Genomic DNA, 20,158 nt, shown 5'->3' on the forward strand with positions numbered 1-20,158 from the left:
GATTTTCCTTTTGTCCTTCACAATGTAGGCACTCCAGCTTTGGGTGTGACAATAATCTGGCACTAATGAAGCTCAGGACATTGGATTACAGCTTTGTATTGTTGTATTAGAGGAAACATCACATCTGCACCTACATGTTAGTGTACAGCATCAACTTTAACTTGTCCTTTTCAAGTTACATGTCTGATCTTAAACGCTCTGTGTACCTTGAGAGTCTCAGCTGCACATCTACTTTGTTCCACTGTCCAGGTTTAATCAGAAACTTTGAGAGTCCTGCAACATGTTTACTTCTAATGAGGACATTGCTGTCAACAGGGAAAGCAACCCAAACCACCTCTGGTGAAAAAGGTATAAATACATTGTTAGTGTCAGGCAACAAAACAATAACAGAGAAATTCAGTACAACCGTTTCATTGGACAGAAGTTGTCTTTATTAAAAGAGGCATTCCTTTAGTGTCTGGGACACCTGCAGAAACAGGACGAGTCAAACCTGATCACACCTTGGGACAGAAATCTGAGGCCAAATTCTGTCGGGCAGGATGAAATTGAATCTTTGGAATAAGAACAGATTGATTTAAAAAAAATAAAAATAAAAATACCCATCTCAAGCCACAGTGATTGTGGACTTGGGCTTGAGGCCTTGTGTGTAACTGTAGTATGAAAACATGATAAAGTGCACTGCAACATTTGTTTACCAGAAAGAAATCATTGATACAAATTTACATCTGGACTTTTTGAGAGAGAACAGATCCTACTGCATGTTTGTCATTCATTGGTTGCATAGAATCAAGTAGAGATTGACTGGAGAAAAATAAAGTACAATCCAGAAATGAACTTTAAGGTTAACACCATAGTCTTAAAAGCATCCAAAATGATCACCAGCTGTAGTCTTGGTAATTCATAGACTTACACAGCTGTCAGGTCAAATGTTTATTTAATGTTATGTAAATAAAACAAGTTCTTGATTTTCTTTTTACTACATTTACTAGACTTTAACAGACCATCATGTCATCCATTTTTGGTTCATGTTGGCATTAACCAAACCAAATATTTCCATCTTAGTGTGAATTAATTTTCTTCTTGTACTAAAAAGACTTTCTTGTAATTTGTGGGTAAATAACATACAGTCAAAAGTCAAGGGTGTGTTTCACATCCTCTGCCCCTTTAAGTGTGAACACACCTCAGAATTCAGGCACTGATTTTAAAATGGCTTCTTTGCTGGTAAATAAATTTAGGTGAGACTTGCTTTGTAACAACATAGAACTCTGAGAAAGCACATTCAATCATTAAGACAACTAAAACCCACATCCAATATCTGGACTACAAATAAAAACAGGCGGCTGCCATGTGTACCTGTTGTAGTCTGAGGTTTTGAAACAGAAGTACCACTCACCCAACAATGATACCAGTATTTAAGCAAAAGTGACCAAAACAAAACGCTACACAATCCCTACATTACAAGATAGTGACAACAGAGCTTAACAACAAAAATCTTGCTGAAATATGGCCATAGAACATCAGTCTCAAAAACCTTAAATACCCCTTCCCAATATCATAAAATATACTTATCATACCCCAAACATCACCACCACTTGCATAGTGTCCTACATCATTAGAGCATTCTTCTTACAATAATGTACATAATAAAGCATTTCTAAATAAGGCAAATTAAATAGAACACGAATTATCCCGGTTTTGATGCACCACCTGTAAATGTGTACATATATGGAAAACGTGCAGCCCATAAATGTCAAATGCTAGTGCGATGTCAGAAAGTTGCTTCACTCAAGGCCGTTTAAGAGCTGCGGTAACAGAATGTGCACTCCTGAGGTACCATTATGAATCAACAACCACACAAAAAGGAAGAAATGTACATTTAACATACAATGATTTTTGTGGAGACCTCACTATGTGAACAAACACGACAGACGACGTGACGTAACAGATACTCGTGAATAAGAACAAAGTGTAAAGTTGGATGTGTTTCTGTTTATGATGCTGCGAATTCAAAGTTGTCTCCTATCAAAGCAAATTCGGGCCCCGTACGAAAATGGCAGCAAGGCAACAAACACTACGAGGAAGGCCACCTGAGTATTTGATAACAACACTGAGGAGTCAACGTTGTAGCTCGAGCTTGTTGCATAAGACATTCGAAACGTGGGCGGCGCCCTTAAGTATCAACGCTCTGAGGAAAGATTGCATGATTGTTGAGGGATGCTGTTAGAATCGTACATACAGTCTTTGGTTGCCGACCTGGAGCTGAACTCAGTATTAGCTGGTGCAGGAGTTCAGAACTTAGGTAATGATTTTAGAGTTAAAAATCTTCATGGAACGAGAGTGATGAAATTGGAAATTACAGAAAATTCTTCTAAGTTACTGTATGCAGTGAACAACCATCCACTGATTATAATGGTTTGGAAAAATATACTCTAGCAGTTTTTAAAATATTATAGAAATCGCTGGATCTATGAGGTTTCTTCATCAAGTAGTGCCAGAAAAGGACAAAAAATATATAGAAAACCATCTAAAAGAGTCTTAAAATCTCTCTGAGTCAAGTTGGACACATCACAGAGGCCTAACGGGATACGGTTACTCTTCCATAGGAATGTATGATAAGATGGAGTGCTCTTGTGCAATGGCAGCCAGTTCTTTGAGGAACTCTGTGAAGAGGACGGTAGCGAAGACCTCAGTGCGATCCAGAGAGATGGCTTTAGGTCTTGGTGGAGGAGAACTCTTCAACATCCTCCCACCCTCGCCGTGGGTGGAACTGCCTTTGTCTGAGAACAGAGGGTTTGATTACATTCTAACATGAGGATCCATTATTCAATGCAGCTTTTTTGAGTCTCCGAAAAAGATTGCCAAATATATTTTAGTAAAACTCCCTTTAGAATCCCCATCTATGTAAATTCTGTCTTATCCTTACACAAATATTATTTTGGAGCTTGTAAAAGTTGAAACCCACCGGGAATCTATTTCAGAAATATGTTTGAAACTCAGATGAAACCGTTTATAAACAGATCGTGAATCCCAATTGATTTTAATAATTTAAAAGTGGGTTAGGAACTCAGCAGTTCAATTTGACAAAAACATAACAAAAGCCATTTCTAACTGTCACCCAACCACATTAATAAATTAACTTGTGTCAGATCCATTAGGAATACAAGAGAGTATTATTTCAGGGTAATACTTGACGTCAGATTTGAATTTAAGAAAAAAAAACTAAAATATCTAATCATATTTTGCAGCTACATGACACAAAACCATCAACAATCTACAAAACGTGTGTGTGTGTGTGTGTGTGTGTGTGTGTGTGTGTCATCGTCACCTGCTGATTTGAGGGTTTCCCTGGCCAGGAGCCAGTGTTGGGCAGCAGTGATCATCTCTGGAAAGTCCTTCCTGGTTGCAGTCAGGTCTTCAATCTGGTTCTTCAAAGTGGCGAGTACCTGATAGGAAACACGTGGACATTGAGTTCATACTAATGAGATCACACGCAAGATCTCCAGCATGACAAATGGATTAATAACTCATCGCCCGCTCACATAACTCATATAAAGATAGCTCTCCTCACTCTGTCTGACTGTCTGGATCAGTTATACAATCTGACACCACTATATTATATAAATCTGTATAATCACATTAAACAGTCCTGCAATAAATCCTCCCTTTGGTAAGCTTTGTGATGTTAATTGTGTCATTTTGGGAATACATTACAGTGTGATACTCTGTCCCAATCATCTATGAAACATGTATGAAACGCCTTTCAATATCCAATAATGCAGCTCAAAAACTAACTAACTAACTAAAATGTGCATATTCCCAATTGAATCTCACTTCTTGGCGGAAAGCAGAAGGTTTTAAACTCATTTCTGTCTGGATAAGACAAGCCAACTTGAGTGTAGGAGGATGCAGTAAAGGAGAGCGAGGCCCACCTGGTACAGGGAGCGGACGGTCGGCTGGAAGACCATGTTGGTGTTGAGGAGGAATGAGCGGAGCAGAGGCTGAGGGTAAGCAGCCAACTGGGCCAGGATGCCCGTCAACAACAGGTTAACGTGAAGCGAGTTGTTCAGCATGTTCTCCAGACGAGACAGCAGCACACTCACAAAGGGACCTACAGAAATAAGAAAAGGAAGGAAGTAAATACTCAATTCAAACCAATATTTCTCTATCTTTTGTTCATTTCCCCCGTGGTTTTACCTGTAAAAGGTGCCGAATGGCTTCTACTTCCACTTCCACTGTGAAGCTTTGTCCCAAACGGTGAGAGAAGCTTCTCTGGCTCTGGTGTATCTGCGTTGAAGGAGCTAAAATCCATCTCCTCTTCCTCGTCCATAGATGCGACGGGCTTCCTTGGCTCTCGTTCTGTTTTTAAGGCTCTTCCACCTGCTTCAGTGTCCAAAGTACGAATTAGCTCCTCGTACTGGGCCAAAAGGTCGTTGCCCAACTCAGCTGGATCTGCGTTTTGGAGGTTGGAGTTACAATCTGTCTGACCTTTGGCCATGGTGTCCGGGCTGTTTGTGCCATCTTCTCCCATCATGGTAGACGGAGGCGTCAGACTGAGCCCATTTTTCAGGGAAGCTTCGGGCGAGCCTGGTTCGGTTTCTTCTGATTTCAGCAAGTTTGGTTTGTCCTTGCCACGTTCGCTATCACGGGTGTCTTTCTTAGCAACAAGATCGTACACCATGACATCATCCTGGAACTCGGATTCCTCAATGTAAGAACCTTTGACCAACATGATGGCTGTTCTCCTCATCTCCTGGATGTGCACGGGGGGCTCAACAGGAGGCAGCGGCTCAGCCTTACTTTCATCAGAGGCCTGTGTATCCTGCACTGGACACGCATCGTAACTATCGTCCCACTCCAACTCCAGCTGACTGGCAGCGGGGGGCTCCAGGTTCTGGGGTGGGCAGGGTTGAGGCCGCAGAGGCAGCTGCTTTGCAAGTCTCCTGGGACCCACCGGGGCTGGTCGACTTTTGAGTCCTCCTTCCTCAAGCACACCAGGCTGGAACTTCTCTGGAGGAGGGTCTTCACCATCGTAGGGAGCCGACCAAACTTGGCAGGCCCTCATGCAGCTTCTGATGCTCAGACGGGCGTCATAGAGGTAATGAAGATAATTGACATCCAAATAAATCTCGGAGCCAATGACGCAGGAGTTTCCAGAGCTGTCCTCCTCTAGGAAGCCTTCTTCTACCTCTGAGAAAACAGATTGGAAATGTGTAAAGTTGGCATGCAGCTCCTCAGCACAGTGTGCACTCAAAGCAGAACTAATGAGTTTGACAAGTAACTACGGGAGGTAAAGTGGTTTAATGGAGCTAACCAGCAGGAGATCTCAATGTTTGATACAATACTCATCAACATCCTTCTTACATGATCATGTCCCACTAAAACCCAGATCCAGACGTTGCAGTGAATTGTACTCAAACGCAGAAATGACATAAGCAGTGAGAATAAATAAGAACTCTTTCTAAATAATACTTTTGTCTCTCTGTGAGATTTCTGTCCTTTACATGTTCAAATGTTGATATTTATGTTAATGCTATGACACATAACTATTACTCAGGTCACACACTCGGTACTCAAGTTATGATGTTGACGTCTTGCAGCTTTTAAATGCAAGTTCTTAAAAAGTGTTTGAAGGTTGTTTTGACAACTCACTAGCTCACCCTGCTGGCCACTACCTCTACCATAAGCAACACATGCACATACAATCATATGACACGCCACGCACTCTTACCTGTGGCGTCGCCAGTGTTGGGATTCTCTGCACCCTTGGAAAAGAGAATGGAGTCCAGCTGCCGGAGGGGCGGGGGGCTGTTTTCAGGAGGGCAGCACGATGGCGTTAGTGCCAGGATCTTAGCTGCCGACACAGAGTAGCAGTCCCTCTCTCTCACCACGCGTCTCTGACTCAACATCATGTGATTACAGGGAATCAGGTACCTGGAAAGGCAGAAAGGAACGAATCCTGTTAGGATGAGGACTGAGGTCTGGGAGGGGGATAACCCAATTAGCTGTACCGTGCTTCGTAATTGGTATAAGGCTGTGTGTGTGTGTGTGTGTGTGTGTGTGTGTGTGTGTGTGTGTGTGTGTGTGTGTGTGTGTGTGTGCGTCTTACCTCAATATGAGCTGTAGCATCACATCTTCACAATATAAGCCAATGAGAGTGCGGAACAGTCCCAGTGACACTGTGCCCAGCTGAAGAAGAAGAAAAGGAAGAAGAAGAAGAGGACTTACTTGTCATGCAAATAAAAATAAATACCTACAAGGTCTTTCTTAAATGATCTAACATCAAAAGTATTTGACAACGTTTTTCTTGTTTTGAGGTCAAAAAGCGTGACATGTAGTTCTTAATCACCAGGTTAGAGCATCAAATCTGAGCCCCTGGGCCGCTCCTGTACCTGGAAGGGGGTGTTGATGCGGCTGACCAGCGTGTCTAAGATGTGAACGCTCTCATGTCTGTGGAGGAGGATGAAGGACAGAAACGTCTGCAGAAGGGCAGGCTCAGACACACTCCTCAGGAAAAGGTCCAGGTACGCTGTGGTGGCCATCACCTCTTCCAGGGTGAGCTTCATCAAAAAGGAGGAATCAGTCAGAACTTACAGAACAACGGAGATAAAGTCTTGAAGTTGTTCAACACTTCTGAAACTGGCAGGTAACACAGCGAGGAGGAGGAGGAGGAGCTACCTTGTGCAGAGCTGGTGCGACCACAGGCACGAGGAAGCCCTTGTAGATGTAACTAACAAGCTGGTCTCTGATGTCGGCATGGGCCACCTGGGAACAGTCAGCAAAGCCACATTGGAGTCAAAACAGCCCGACAGTCGAGCAGAAAAGGTTCAGTGGCACGTGGGAATGCAGCGTTTAATGGTGCCGCGTGTATGTGTGTGTGTGTGTATGTTTTTCACCTGAATTACAGCGTTGCAGAATTCCAGTGAGTTGAGGAACTGGACGAGGGACGGCATCTGGAGCCAGTCCTCTCTGTGCAGGCAGTGCCACTCCTCGTTGGGAACCTCCAGCTTAGTGGGCAGAGATGAGTACAGGCCGCTCAGCCCGGTGGCCAAAACCTGGGGGAGGGGAACCAACCATGGGCCGTCAGCACAGACCAGGAATAGAACCAAGAGACACTTCTGTAGATGAAGCCTCTGTATATATTGTAGATTTATTGAGAGCTATTAAAACTATAGGATAATCACCACTTCAGCTTTAATTATATCTATGTAATATTGCTTGTTAAACTGTCAATACATACATAGTGCTTTATCCCTTACATACACTCTAATGAACATCACAGGCTTCATTAATCATTAACAAAGCAGTGTGTGGCATAAATGATACATGCACTGCTTTTTTTCTCTCACGCTTTCCTTCTGCATCCCACAAATGATAATATACAGTATAATATTGACGCTGGTATGCAGGTTTCAGTGTACAGGCTCAGCATCATGTAAAAAGCTTTTGTAGTGTTTCTTTTGCAGCGTTCAAGCAGTGCAGATGTAAGCGTGCCAGTGCAGCAGCCTACATATCAGCTGGTCTGTTTCTCCTCCTCCTCCCCCCTCGCTCAGTAAAGTAGCATACATGTGAATTGATGCCTCATGTAGGTCATCGCTCAAACCCTTATAAATATTTAAGCAGTAAAGTGTTTCACTACCACTCGTGCTTTTTTTCTACCTCTCCTATGATTAATCACGACAACCTTACACATAAACACAGTTACCATGCTGATTAGACCATTCATTCATTCAGCTGATTCATGCATTAATGTCAATATACTTGCTTTCACGTAACAATTCATACAATTAGTGTCTATTTAAGGGGTGGTGGTATAATACTTTTAATTCAGAGTTGTGTCAGTGGTGCTGCAATGATATCCTATATCACACTATAATGCAAATCCTTGTAGCCTGAAATCAGAGTCCTGTAGTTAAACTGGTGTTGCATTCATGAGGGATATTTATTGGACTGTTAAATGGCATTGTTTTCATGGAATGCTCTTGTAACCAGGCCGTAATCTAATGAACGCCAGATATTTGTAGCATTCAGCACCAGGGAGGCTCTAACCTTGTTTGTGGTGTTTGCATGTAATGACCTGCATATTTAGTCGTGACTAAGAAAGATCTGCCCAAGGTCACAGAAACGTTAGGGATTTTTAATTGCCTGCCAGGGAATAGAAATGCCTCTGCCTCTGACTGAGTAGAATATAATTTGCAGGGCAATATGTCATATAAACAGGACAGGGAAAACAGAGAGACATAGTTAAGGAAGATTCAGATATAAAAAGGCACAGAGCAAGTGAGAGGAAGAGGAAGAGAGAAGAATTCATCATTTTTCAGGACTGACCGGGCAGAAGTAGGTGTTCTCTGCTATGTGTTTAGCCACACGTTGGTTCTCAGAAGACAATGACATAATCAGCAGCAAAGCATCTCTGGCTTGCTGGCCCACTGTGCCCTCCCTGTGGATGAAGGGGATGAGCAGAGAGAAGATGAGGAAATTGGTGGCTCCCTGGTCCTCACTGGTGTGGAAAAAGAGCTCCAGAACTGAGGAATCCTTTGCCAGGACGCAGCATAGTTGGTTGAGCAGCAGCACAAGTTCGGCCTCGACTTCTGGTGCCGCCGTGGCCGAGCAGGAGGACAGCAGCATCATGAGCGGCCGCAGGATGGGTTTGTGATGCAACAAAGGCTGGTGAGCTTGGCCCACCAGCATTTCGTACATCTTCAGCTGCTCTAGCTTCATGTCGTCTGTGAATTCCCTGCGGAGGCTCCAGACAAAGAGACGCTCCATCACGTTCTCCATCACCACAAACTCCAGGATGGGGCCCATGGCTCCAGCCTGGCCACTCTCCTCCTCCATTAGCAGGAAGAGCATGTGCTCCACATAGTTCTGTACGGCGCTCGCCTCGTCTCCGGGGATGGGGCCAAAGCGGGTGCCACCACCAGAGCCAGTGCTGAGGCTGAGGACACCCAGGGTAGAGGTGCTACGCAGGGGGTCATGCTTTTCTAGGATCTTGACAACCTGCAATACGAGATAAGAGAATTAGTAACTGAGCAGGCTACATAATGAATACATACTGCATCTTGATTGTCCATTCACGAACCTAAAGCTGGTTAAATATCTTAAAGGAACTACTAACACACTCTGCAGATGCTACACTGACCTAACTACCAAGCTGAAGTGGGAGAGGAATCAGCAAATCACTTAATGTAGCAGTAATTGTGAGCAATCGAGGACAAAGGGTTTTTTAACCATTCTGATCACACACTGCAGCAGATAATGTAACTGAGCTCATTCTCCCCATTTAAGGGTTCAACTCCCTGCAGGAGATACACTTAGATTAGGGAATGTTGTTCCAAAGTCTTTAGAGATTACACTTTCACCTTTATCAATTAAAATAATAATCAATAGAGCCGCCTCCAATTTACAGAGGTGAGTGTTACATAATCGCACAGATGCTTAATGTACAAGTTCAATTTTACCCTCACAGTTCATTATTAGCAAAACTGTATGAGTGTAAATGGGCCAACACAGCACAGATAAACTCAAATTGTCAGAAAAGAGTGAAACAGTCCTTTGTGTCTCCAGTTCCTCCCTTGTGTGTCCGCTGTGTAGATACCAGAGTCACAATAATGAACCCTGTGTCCCCAGCCTGCCACTGCTGCCATGACAATGGGCTGTGCACAAGAGAACAGGGCACGGCTGATGGAAACAGAGCACAGAGTTTGCAATCCTGACCCAGGGCCGCTGAGGGCTGGCCTGGTTTTGACAATCTGGCCCATTTTGGACAAAATGACAGCGGCTAGGTTTCGAAACTTTGAGGAATTTAATTTAACTTCTTTGGATGTGTGAAGGAGTCAAGATATGTTTTGTCTGCAGGTTAATAAGGCTTTCAATGTGAACTGCAAGTTCTATGTTAGGTTACTAAATAATAGGGATTAGTGTTAAGGAATGTGTCCACTTGTTGTTTTAATAATTTTAATTTTAATTAATGTTTTTTATTGTGCATACCAGGTAATATCAATCGAACTTTACTTAAATTCTATTTTGCTATTTTATTCTTTTTAATCTTTTTAATCAGTTTCATATTACATAGGGAAACTACTTTTCTTTTTTTTAAAACATAATGCTATTCATTGCTATATTTGCTAGTAATTAAGTTTGTGTTCACTGTATTCAGAACAGGTCACACAGAGTTGGCAGCTCAAAGTGGGTCACTGGGAAAAATCTATGGCGGCTAAAGTGCTACAAAGCTGCAGCTGGGTTCAGGCTGGATCAGCAGATCAGCTCTGGCTGGTCCAGGGTTTGACTTTAAGGCCCAATACAAACTGTGCCAAAGGACCTAAGTGAAAGAAACAATGTGACTTTTAAAGTGTCACACAGCTCATCCACAGGCCTTCGAATAAACAGCTGCAGAGAAAACAGCTTCAGAAAGTAACAGGTGAAGCAGAAATGGTCCCAGTCCAAGCCCTTCAAACTAAAAGCACAGACATTTAAATGTGTTTGTTTAAACTCATGTGCTTTTATTTGAAAGCCAATCTGGTTTTTACTCAGGCTATTGCACATCCTCAGTTAAAATTGTATTAATTGAATATTATCAATTGATGAATGATGTGAGAAAAGTAATAAAAATAGTAAGTACTCACTTTTTCATATTTCATACAAAATGTCATTAATCCAGCAAGGAGCAAACCCCCAACACAGTGTTTAGTATACGGGCTCATGACAGCAACAGACAGATAACTTTGTCAATACAATGAGCTCTGTGTGGTCTGTAGAGGTGCAGAGAAGTCTAAGCTGATGAGTGTAAACCCAATCTTGCAGAGGCCACGTCAAAGTCATAACAGGTTACTCCCATTTCAAGGTTTTCCTAACTGAAACTTAAGTCAGAAGTCATTCTTATCAGGCTACTGATTAACTAAGCATGGAAATAAGACTCTTCAGGAGTGAAACTGTGCTGCCATTTGACCTCAGTAAAAGGAGCTAAAAGAGGAGTCTCTCGACACTCCATGTAGTTCATTCTTTCATCTAGTCATCCAGTCCTTGTCACTGGGCAGGAGGTGCAGAGCCATGTGCCTACTCATGACACCTGCTGTCAAAAGCCACTTCTTTTCACCTGTTGGCATCGAGTTTCATCAGAAGGTCATAACGCCTGGGAGGTACATGCTATACCTCGCAGAGCTCTAAATGTAAAACTTAGGCACTCTACTTTGGTTGCCTGCTGTGACGAGGAACGACAGAATCAAATCCCAGTAGGACACAGCAACCATGTCATCAACCGACTTCAAGTGATCAGCTCACAAAACCTATTTTACCTATTAAATAACTAAGAATCTAATCAAGTCAATATAATCTTAAATTATCAAATGAACTGTAATTTATGGGTCTGGACATTCAACAACCAAATTAAATGAACCAAACTAAATTCAAATAGGGAATAGAGCAATCTACTCCACTGCTACTTTCCATACTCCTTGCCAAATACCACACCTAATCCTGACAAACCTGCTCAGTAGGAAACTTAATAAGAAACAGGTAATTAACCTTTTATTAATTCAGATCTAAACTCCATGGCAACGTTTTCAGCGACAACAGATCAGCCTTCAATCTCTCATTTATAATAACCGATTTAGAAGTATAACTCGGATGGAATTTCACGTCCAGTATACATTTTCACTTAAGTGTATGTGAAATGTCACCACTCCTCCTCCTCCTCCGTCAGTGTTTCTAACTTTTAATCATCTTGTGTAGGAGGGAGGAGGCCTAGCAGGCTGCCAGGAACAGGGACACATGCTGGAGAAAAGAGCCAAGAGTCAGAGAGTGTCGGCTTCACATTGCCAAGATTCCACTGGCCATGAGCGCACTCGTTCAGTTTGGAGTTGCGACGGCGCTACAGTTACCAATCTTCGTCAATACAACGATTCAAAGTTTGGTGAGACGCATTTGAAATTTGTTGCAGGCTTTCGGACCTCTGTGGATGTTGTGGGGCTGATGGCTTACCTGAGCCCAGTGGTTCTTGAACACAATCATGCAGGTCTCTGGGTCCACCCCTTTCAAGACCAGAGACTCCTCATCTCGGTTTCCGTTGGCGACCACGGAGGCCATCATGGTGACCGGATCACATGTGGGTTAAACCATGTCATAGGCAGGAGACGGAGGAGAGTCCTGACTGCTTACTGGGTGCGAGCATAACCACAGGAGGGGGAATAATCACAGAGGACCTGAGGGTGCAGAAAAGCACACAAGCAAATATTATCACACACAAAAACAAATAAACATTGCACAAAAATGCAGTGATTTGACTGGTAGTTGTTGTACATTGCTGTCTCTCTCCTTCCCACTGCATGGCTAGGCAGCAGCTATGACAGGCACGCTGGAGAGAACAATAACAGGCGTTCATATGACTCAGTGGTGGAGAGAAACAGACCGTTTCACCTCAGCCCAGAGAGCTGAAAGAGCCACGTGCTGGACTTTGAAGCGCGCTGTGACATTGTTGTTGGGAGTACCTCATACCCAAATGGATTCCAGCAGGCCCCCTGACATCACATTACAGCAACGTGCTTTGACATAGGAAGGCAAACGCCAACTGGGTGTGAACCATTCTGGCTGACGGAGGAGAAACAGGAAAGGAGAAGCTGACTTGTTTTGTAGCTCAGGGAGGATTATGGTATGTAAAACTGTGCTGATGCCAAGTCAAGATTGTATATCAGTACGGTTTGGAGGTTCACATGTGAAAGTAAATACTTGCTTGAGTTGAAAATAACCAAGGGCACCATGGAACTTTGGAAAATGCCTGCTTTTTCCCCTCAGAAGGAAACTTATTGGTGGTTTCCCATGAAGCGTCCATTACTGGAAAGACCACAGAGGATTTCTTTGACAACGCCGGCAACAGAAAAGTGCAGAGCTTTTTCCAAATATACTGAAGTCAAATGCTATGAAGCTATAAAAACAACCCATGTAAGCTGTATGGTAATGTTGTATTAGAGTGTGTTTTCATACATTACTCCTCGCGGTCAGGCCCAGCCCCGAGCCTGTGCCACTATTTGGATTTGTCTTATCTCTCCATTTCCCCTGCTGGCAGTCGGTGAATGGGTGCAATGATTATCACTACCGTGCAAAATGATGTCATTGGCTAAACACCCATATGCAAAATGTACGTCTCCGAAAAGAATCCCCAAACTTTCTGACAATGCACAATGGAGTTGCAAAAGTGCTTCAAACACCGGCCAAGTTTGTAACTATATCGGGACAAATATCAAACACGCAGCTCAACACACAGGAGGACATGGACTCTGTCACCACAGGGGATCAACTGTGAACACACACAGCAGCTCCACACCAAGACACCAAATTAGAGCCTCTTGCTCCTGCCCCTAAAGTTGCATCTAAACCAATCACAGCACAAGCCTTCTTTCGAATTCACTCTCCCCACCAATACCACAAAAACTCCCCAACCAACCACAGAGTTTAAGAACAAGAGACACAACATTAACATCTGCTTTCAGTTAGAAAGTGAGTGAGAGCGCTGGCGGGGTTTCGGAATTTTTAGAAGGAATGTTACAGCGTGTCTGATTGCGTGTCAGTGGGAATTCTTACCTACGATGAAGCATGGCTGTGCGAGGCCGACGGACGAACCTCTAGGCAGGCGTGGGCCTCATATTCGTCTCTGCTGTAAGGAAAGAGACAGACGTGTCAGGAGTAGGAGTAGGCAGTGAATGTCAGCGTTGTGTGTGCGAGTGGAGGAGCATGGTAGGAAGTGACTGGACATGAGTAAGCTGCGCAGAACGCCACTTGGATGGAGAAGAGGAGGAGGGTGAAGAGCGAGGGAGGGGAGAGACAGACAGCAGAGGGGGGGGGGGGGGGAGAGAAGGAGGGGGAAAAAAAAAAATGAGTCAGAACAAATCAACAGAAACAGGAGGAGGTTCAAGAAAAATAACACGCATATTCACAACTTTACCAAAGTAAAGAATGAACCAAGTGTATTCCAGGACTAAATCCAATATTTCCCTTGGAATTCAACATCCCTTGATGCCTTTGTAGGAGAATAACAACGTTGTCCTGCCAATTAGCGTGGCGATGTAATTGGCGTCCCTCTCCGCAACGAGAGGCCCAGAATGCTACTCCGGCCTTCCCCAACTCCCAACACCGAGGCACCATGGGAATTGCATAATGTGACACAGCTGCCCTAGAACACTTCAAAATCTGATTTCAAAGCATGACATCATTTTAGTAGGACATGGGTGGATGCCACGTGATGTGTCGAAGCAAGGATGGTGTAAACATCAGCTGTGGTGCTGCTGGTGTCTCCATAATAATGTGTGAACGTGGCTTTCCTGGATAAATCAGCCTCGAATAAAAGTGTGAAAGAGAGTGAGAGAGAGAGAGAGAGAGAGCGAGATCTGCATGCATGTGTGGGCGACTTAGCTCAGCGAAGTCATGTTGTTTTTGTGCCCAGGCATTTCACCACTTGGAGAGCAGTAGAATGCGGAATTCACCTGAACATTTGCATGATAGAGCATGATGGCCATTTATCGCTAGCATCTCATCTTTTAGGACAGAAATAAAAGGTAACAAAAAGGCCACACATGACAATACATACTTCATGGGGTGCTCTCTCATGAACAATGTAAAATAGATGTAAAGCCACTAATTGTCACAAGCATTTGCAAGGTAAAGCGATCCTAACATCAACAGGTAGAATATGCCTCTACTCTACTGTATCAATACATGTACTGTGCAAATGTACACAGAAAATGATTTAAATCTCACTCCTATAAAAGATGAGTTATTATAAGTGATCTCAGAGAACAAGGGCATTTAGCCGCGCTACCATATGAGCTACAGCTGAGACGGCGAGTAACAACTCCAGCATTCAAATGAGGATCAGAAATATGCAAGTTTCCATCCAGCATGAGAAAGTCAGTTGTTGTTTTTATACACAATAAAATGCTTTGCCAGCAAATGCAGTGAGGGGAAGCCATGACCTAGAAGCGTACACTCATTCACAGACGGCGGAGAAAGCTGACAGTAACCCAGAAGACACTGCTCTACTTGCTCAAAATAACCCCAAATACAGAGGAGCCGTAAATAGAGCGGCCATTTTCATAGAGAGCAGATCTTGTACCAGAATACGTATTAATAGCTACATCTTCTCTATACAGTTGTGCGAGTGTGCGGACTGTGTCTCAAACTAATGACGAATGTTCTGTAGTAGTGTGTGTGCGTGTGCGTGTGCGTGTGTGTGTGTGTGTATGTCTTTACAGTAGGACACTGAAAGCTCCAGATTCTGTGATGTCCTATTATCCACTTGTGAAAATGTGATAATTACACATATTTGTTATTTCCGTGTTTCCGTACGTGAAGCAGCCAAAGAAACAAACAAGCAACGGAACAGACAAATTGAACCATTTCCTTTACACCCTTTTATGTGACACCCTGTTTTTTAAGAAACGCACAAATATAAATACACACTCACACCAATGCGATCCAATTGTGACATTTCCAACAATTATATTTGGCATATGGGACATTTTTTCTTTCCACAGCAGAAATGAATTTCATTTGCGCTTCCCTCAATCATTTTGCAATTTGTTTTTCAATTTTACTTAGATTTCTTGCTGCGGTTGACTGACAGCACGCAGAATGAAACATAATGCGTGCACTAATGTGAAAATGCTCAACTCGGGGACAATAATAACAACAAACCAGAAACTATAATAACACCTAATTAAGGCTTTGTGACACAGAGCAGCCGTAGCACTGGTTTCTTCACACTCCCTGGTCTCTTGCCGGCAGCATTATTGCAGATTACAGAAAAGGTGATTGGTTTGTCAATATGCTCAACCATGCACTCGTTCAAACAATACAAACTCAGCTGAAACATCTTCCAGCATTGTCGAATAGTAGTAAAGTGTGAGAAACAGTGCTAGTGCTGTTATATCAGAAGCATCAGGCTCATTTCTGCTCACTTCCAAAGTAAACAAGAGGACAAAACAAGAACACAGGTTAGGCTATTGTGTCGCGCCTCTTTGTCAGAAGCATAGCAACGTAGCTACTGAAGAATCAAAAGAACACATGAAGCCCAGGGCAGATTAGAGTGAAAATAAAAGACAAGTGCTTGCCTGGAACATCTCTTTCAAGTCTGGTTTCTGGCATTGTCAGCCTTCCAACCTCCCAGAAGAGCTTCAAACCTCAAGGCGTGGTCTGAATAAATACCTCAAAGGCTCAAAGCCACGCCCAAACTAAGGTAGCTGAAGCATGCAGAAGAGCTCGGTGTACGCGCCATCTTTCTTGTTTTGAGTCAGAGGCATAAACAATGGGGAATTATTCATTTTGTAACTCTAACACATATTTTATTCCAGTGGTGGTGTTTTGTTTGGTCTGGGTGAAGTCTGGATCAGTACCCACCGCAGTGAGAAACACAAGCTTGCTCTTTCTCCTAATCCAGCCTCCGTCTCTGTTTCCCTAAAGGCGACAAGCGCATGAATTTACAGTAGCCAGGTGGTGGCCATGGTAACCCAGTGACACACAGGCTCATTAAAGAGATAGCAGCTGTTGAAATATTCAGGGCCACAGGTGAAGCCATTGAAGGGGCAGATAGGGCCCCGCCTGGCTATTTATAGTTCTGTTTGTGCTCAGCCATTCAACAACGCCGTGCAAAACAGAAAGCCATTCATCCCCGTTATCGATTACTCCAGTCCCTTCAGCCGGCAGTGCAGAGAAGGAACATTGCTCTTTACGACAGATGCACTAGGTAGATTTGACAGAATGCAGGGTGAGGCTAATACCTGGATGTAGGAAGTGCAGGTGAAGGCTGAGGGCGTTGGCTGCTGTATTCAGATCAAAGCTGATCTAAGCAAAAGTACCTCCTACAATACTGCTCATTGAATAAGGTTTAAAGAAAATTCATGAACATGTCTGAACACACACCCACACAGCAGAGGAGTAGGTGGATGAAGAGGGAGAGAGCGAGAGAGAGAAAATAAAGTGTTCTGTGTTCAGTAGAGAGACGAAGAGTGAAACGGGGACAGAAGAGACGGTGTCCTGCCTCCTGCCATTGATATTAACAAAGTGTTTCTATGTATTGATCTTTCAAACAGTGTCCAGGGGGTAAGGCGTCAACCTCCAAGTCTCCACCCTATTCCTCCTACTTCACTGCACATTTCCCCTTCTAGATTTTCCTGAGACACACGCAGGCGAGCTGGGTTGCATTGTGCGTGTACACAGTGCAGCCCGGTGACATCAGTTTGTCTTTGGAGAGGCTTTGACCTGTCCCAAAAAGTACAATAGACCTGTGTTGTCTCTCGGATAGGAACAGAGAAGGGTACATCCTGTCTCTCCGCCTGTATCTCCATCACCACTCCTGCTACTTCCCCTTACAATCGATTGCATCAAATCTGATTCAAAGCCACGCATGCATAGGGAATGAAAGCAGGCTGGCTGAAGATCTGAATGAACCAATCAGATCAGAGCTTTGTTATGAAAGGTTCCCGTGAGGTATTTAACTCAAGAACTTAACTTAAGTTATGACACAAAGCAAATACTGCGCATTCCAAAACGGCTATGGGGCTCATCTGCCTCAAATATTTGCCTGGGTGTGTTTAACTATAAACTTGTTTGTTTTTAAATGTTTTGTTTACTTTTTTCTGCGTTACATTGAATATTAAGCCATTTTCATGTTCCGGGGCCTCTTACTGGACATTTATCCGTGCCCTGCCTGAGGAATTGAATTGCAAAAGAGATGCAAACTCGTTCATATGCTCTCTGCCTTTTTCGTCAGTCTGTTCTTATTGCCTCTCTGCAGCTAGTGGGCAATCAGGACTTGACCTTGTGCGAGAGACTGACTTCTAAGACACAAGACAAACAAAGCTACATTGACATTGCATTAAAACAAAAAGTTCTTCCCCCAATTTAGCTACAATCTTTACTCCTTTCAATATGTATACACTGAATCCTAAAGCACAATACTTTTACTTTTAAATATATATATGTGGACTTTTAAGAAATGCGGTCAACATACTGTAGCTCCTTTCTGTTCTGACACTACACAGGTCTCAAGCCAGGAAGGCTGGGATAATCCCATACACGAGACAAAGCTGAGCTAGTCTGAGAGTGTGTTCATAAAGCAACACACACACACACCTGTTGGCATAGTAACCGACACCTGTTTGACTCACTTGTCCAACTTTCTGCCATGTTTGCAACATTTTACAAACGTAAAGGATTTGTTTCTTCCTTTGTTGGTATTTCCTTCATCGCTATCATCAGGCTAGTGTGACCATTATTCACAGATCTTGCCTGTGAATATCCTGGTTTCAGGTCTGAAGGAACCAAACAGACGTACCATTATGTGAAACTTTAGCTCTCACTGGACAGAAGCAGAAATCAGACATGTCTGATTAGCAACACATTTCTCTCATACCTCGCTACAAACCCTTCGATCGCAAAGTCTGCTTATACTCTGTTTGCATTCTTACAGCATGCCAGCATTTATGTTACAACCGTTACAACTGATAGAATTGTAAGTACTGTGACAAATGATGAAGATTTCGGCTTGGCTGTAGTCTGTGCAGAGGCTCAGACTGAGGCAGGGCAACATTTGAGTAATTGTGAAAATCACACTACACACATTTCAAGGGTTTCTGGAAGATTTGTGTATAAAACACTTGTGAATAAGTACAGATATTGGTGGTAAACACAATCACAGTAAACCACTCTCCTTTCATTACTTATGACCTCATACTTTTAAATCGTTAGCAGTGTGGGCAGATAGATGATGCTGCTAAGTGGAGATACCTCAAAAGGACAGAACAACTACTTCAAAGCCCAGCAGCTGTGGTTTAGTGTGCAGGGACAAGCTGCAGACATCGGGCCTGAACCTCAAACTCTATCCACAATATATATATAGCAGATCAGGGTCAACGTCATCCTATTGGATGGCATGCACATGTTTGTGTGGGATACTTGTTCCAATACAATAATGAGCAAAACAAAGCGTAGTAGATCGATGAAGGGTTCATTAAAGGGCCAGTATTATAAATCAGACAAACAGATGATGATGAGATGATGGAGCCTGACAGAGTTGATTTGATCAAATAAAATTAAAAGTACACCTGCATATGGATGACAAAAGACTAACACACACACACACACACACACACACACACACACACAAACACACACACACACCAGATAGCCAGCCATGAAACATTGATGCTGTTTACTGGTAATTCAACACCAGACACACATTATTCTTTCATCCTCACAATGGAAATTCGACTTCAAAGCTCAATTTGACAATGGCCTTCTTAGAAAGCAGACAACAAATCAAAGTAAAGGGCAGGTAAAGATGAATTTAAACTATAAATACAACAAATAAAAATACTACCTAATGGTTAACTTGACAAGAAAACAAGACCACCTGCACAGAGAGGATCGATCAGAGGCACTTCTCCTGCCTACAACATTATGATACACAAGTCCATCCTCTCCAATCCAAACACTGACTATACACTTATGGACTATATTTATATATAACTATGAATTTATGGATTTTTCCAGGATTGGCGCGAACTTTGTGTGTGTTTCTACACGAGGAGACGACAGTAAAGTGAGTGTCAACTGTACAGAAACCTATTAAACTGCACTACTAACTTGTACGTGTCGTCGTTTTGCTGAGGACCGCCTGGAAACCGATAACAAAAAAACACCGGTGGGTCCCCGGACACCGGTTTGGGAATCACCCAACACCCATAACCCCACACGCATCTGTCAATCACAGAGTGCGCAACTGTCAAAGAAAACAACAAAAAAACCTATAGGAACACACACACTCCTGATCCAACAACACAAACACACTCGGCGTAGGCGTCATTATTCTAAATACGGCACCGCGTTCCGTGTTTCTTACCGTCGGGACTGATCCTCCAGTTGGTCGGGAAAGAGCGCACGGCAGTTTGAGCGATCAGCAGGTTTACCGAACACACGCACACACACACACACACGCGCACACACACTCGCTCAGTTTCTTCTCTCGGATTTAACCAGAATCCGGCGTTGTTTGGTCACTCCTCCGTAATCCAGCCTTTAAAGGGAGAAGAGAAGCCCGTAACCAACCTACAGAACCTGATCCTTAGTAAACACAACACATAGGTGGTGAAAGCAGCAGCGCACTAATCCGCAC

At 43.3% G+C, this 20,158-nt stretch overlaps 1 protein-coding gene across 2 annotated transcripts; it reads right to left on the bottom strand.

Annotated features, from left to right (window-relative positions):
- Nucleotides 1–1,211: 1,211 nt before the first annotated feature.
- fhip1aa (FHF complex subunit HOOK interacting protein 1Aa) lies at nucleotides 1,212–20,158 on the bottom strand. Of its 2 annotated transcripts, none has more exons than XM_076147790.1 (13): nucleotides 19,886–20,158; nucleotides 13,573–13,642; nucleotides 11,977–12,197; nucleotides 8,326–8,997; nucleotides 6,894–7,052; nucleotides 6,676–6,762; nucleotides 6,390–6,557; nucleotides 6,107–6,186; nucleotides 5,729–5,931; nucleotides 4,195–5,187; nucleotides 3,930–4,108; nucleotides 3,326–3,443; nucleotides 1,212–2,777 (listed from the first exon to the last, which is right to left on the bottom strand). In XM_076147790.1, the coding sequence occupies exons 3-13, from the start codon at nucleotides 12,082–12,084 to the stop codon at nucleotides 2,590–2,592; spliced, it is 2,955 nt and encodes a 984-aa protein (XP_076003905.1). In that variant the 5' UTR covers nucleotides 12,085–12,197; nucleotides 13,573–13,642; nucleotides 19,886–20,158; the 3' UTR covers nucleotides 1,212–2,589. The 2 variants fall into 2 exon arrangements, with proteins under 2 accessions (XP_076003905.1, XP_076003903.1); XM_076147788.1 differs by having other exon boundaries at nucleotides 13,573–13,645.

This window comes from Genypterus blacodes, unplaced genomic scaffold (assembly GCF_046128005.1).
Source record: "Genypterus blacodes isolate CSIRO-AG114 ecotype Tasmania unplaced genomic scaffold, CSIRO-AGI_Gbla_v1 ptg000039l_1, whole genome shotgun sequence".
NCBI classification, from domain to species: Eukaryota; Metazoa; Chordata; class Actinopteri; order Ophidiiformes; family Ophidiidae; genus Genypterus; species Genypterus blacodes.

Excerpts from the sequence above, each read along its gene's own strand:
- fhip1aa (XM_076147790.1), bottom strand. The coding sequence starts at position 12,084 with ATGATGGCCTCCGTGGTCGCCAACGGAAACCGAGATGAGGAGTCTCTG. Across the intron at positions 6,763-6,893 it reads TCTGCAACGCTGTAATTCAG|GTGGCCCATGCCGACATCAG; the intron begins GTGAAAAACATA and ends GACTGTTCCCAG. Across the intron at positions 5,188-5,728 it reads CAACACTGGCGACGCCACAG|AGGTAGAAGAAGGCTTCCTA; the intron begins GTAAGAGTGCGT and ends CTGTTTTCTCAG.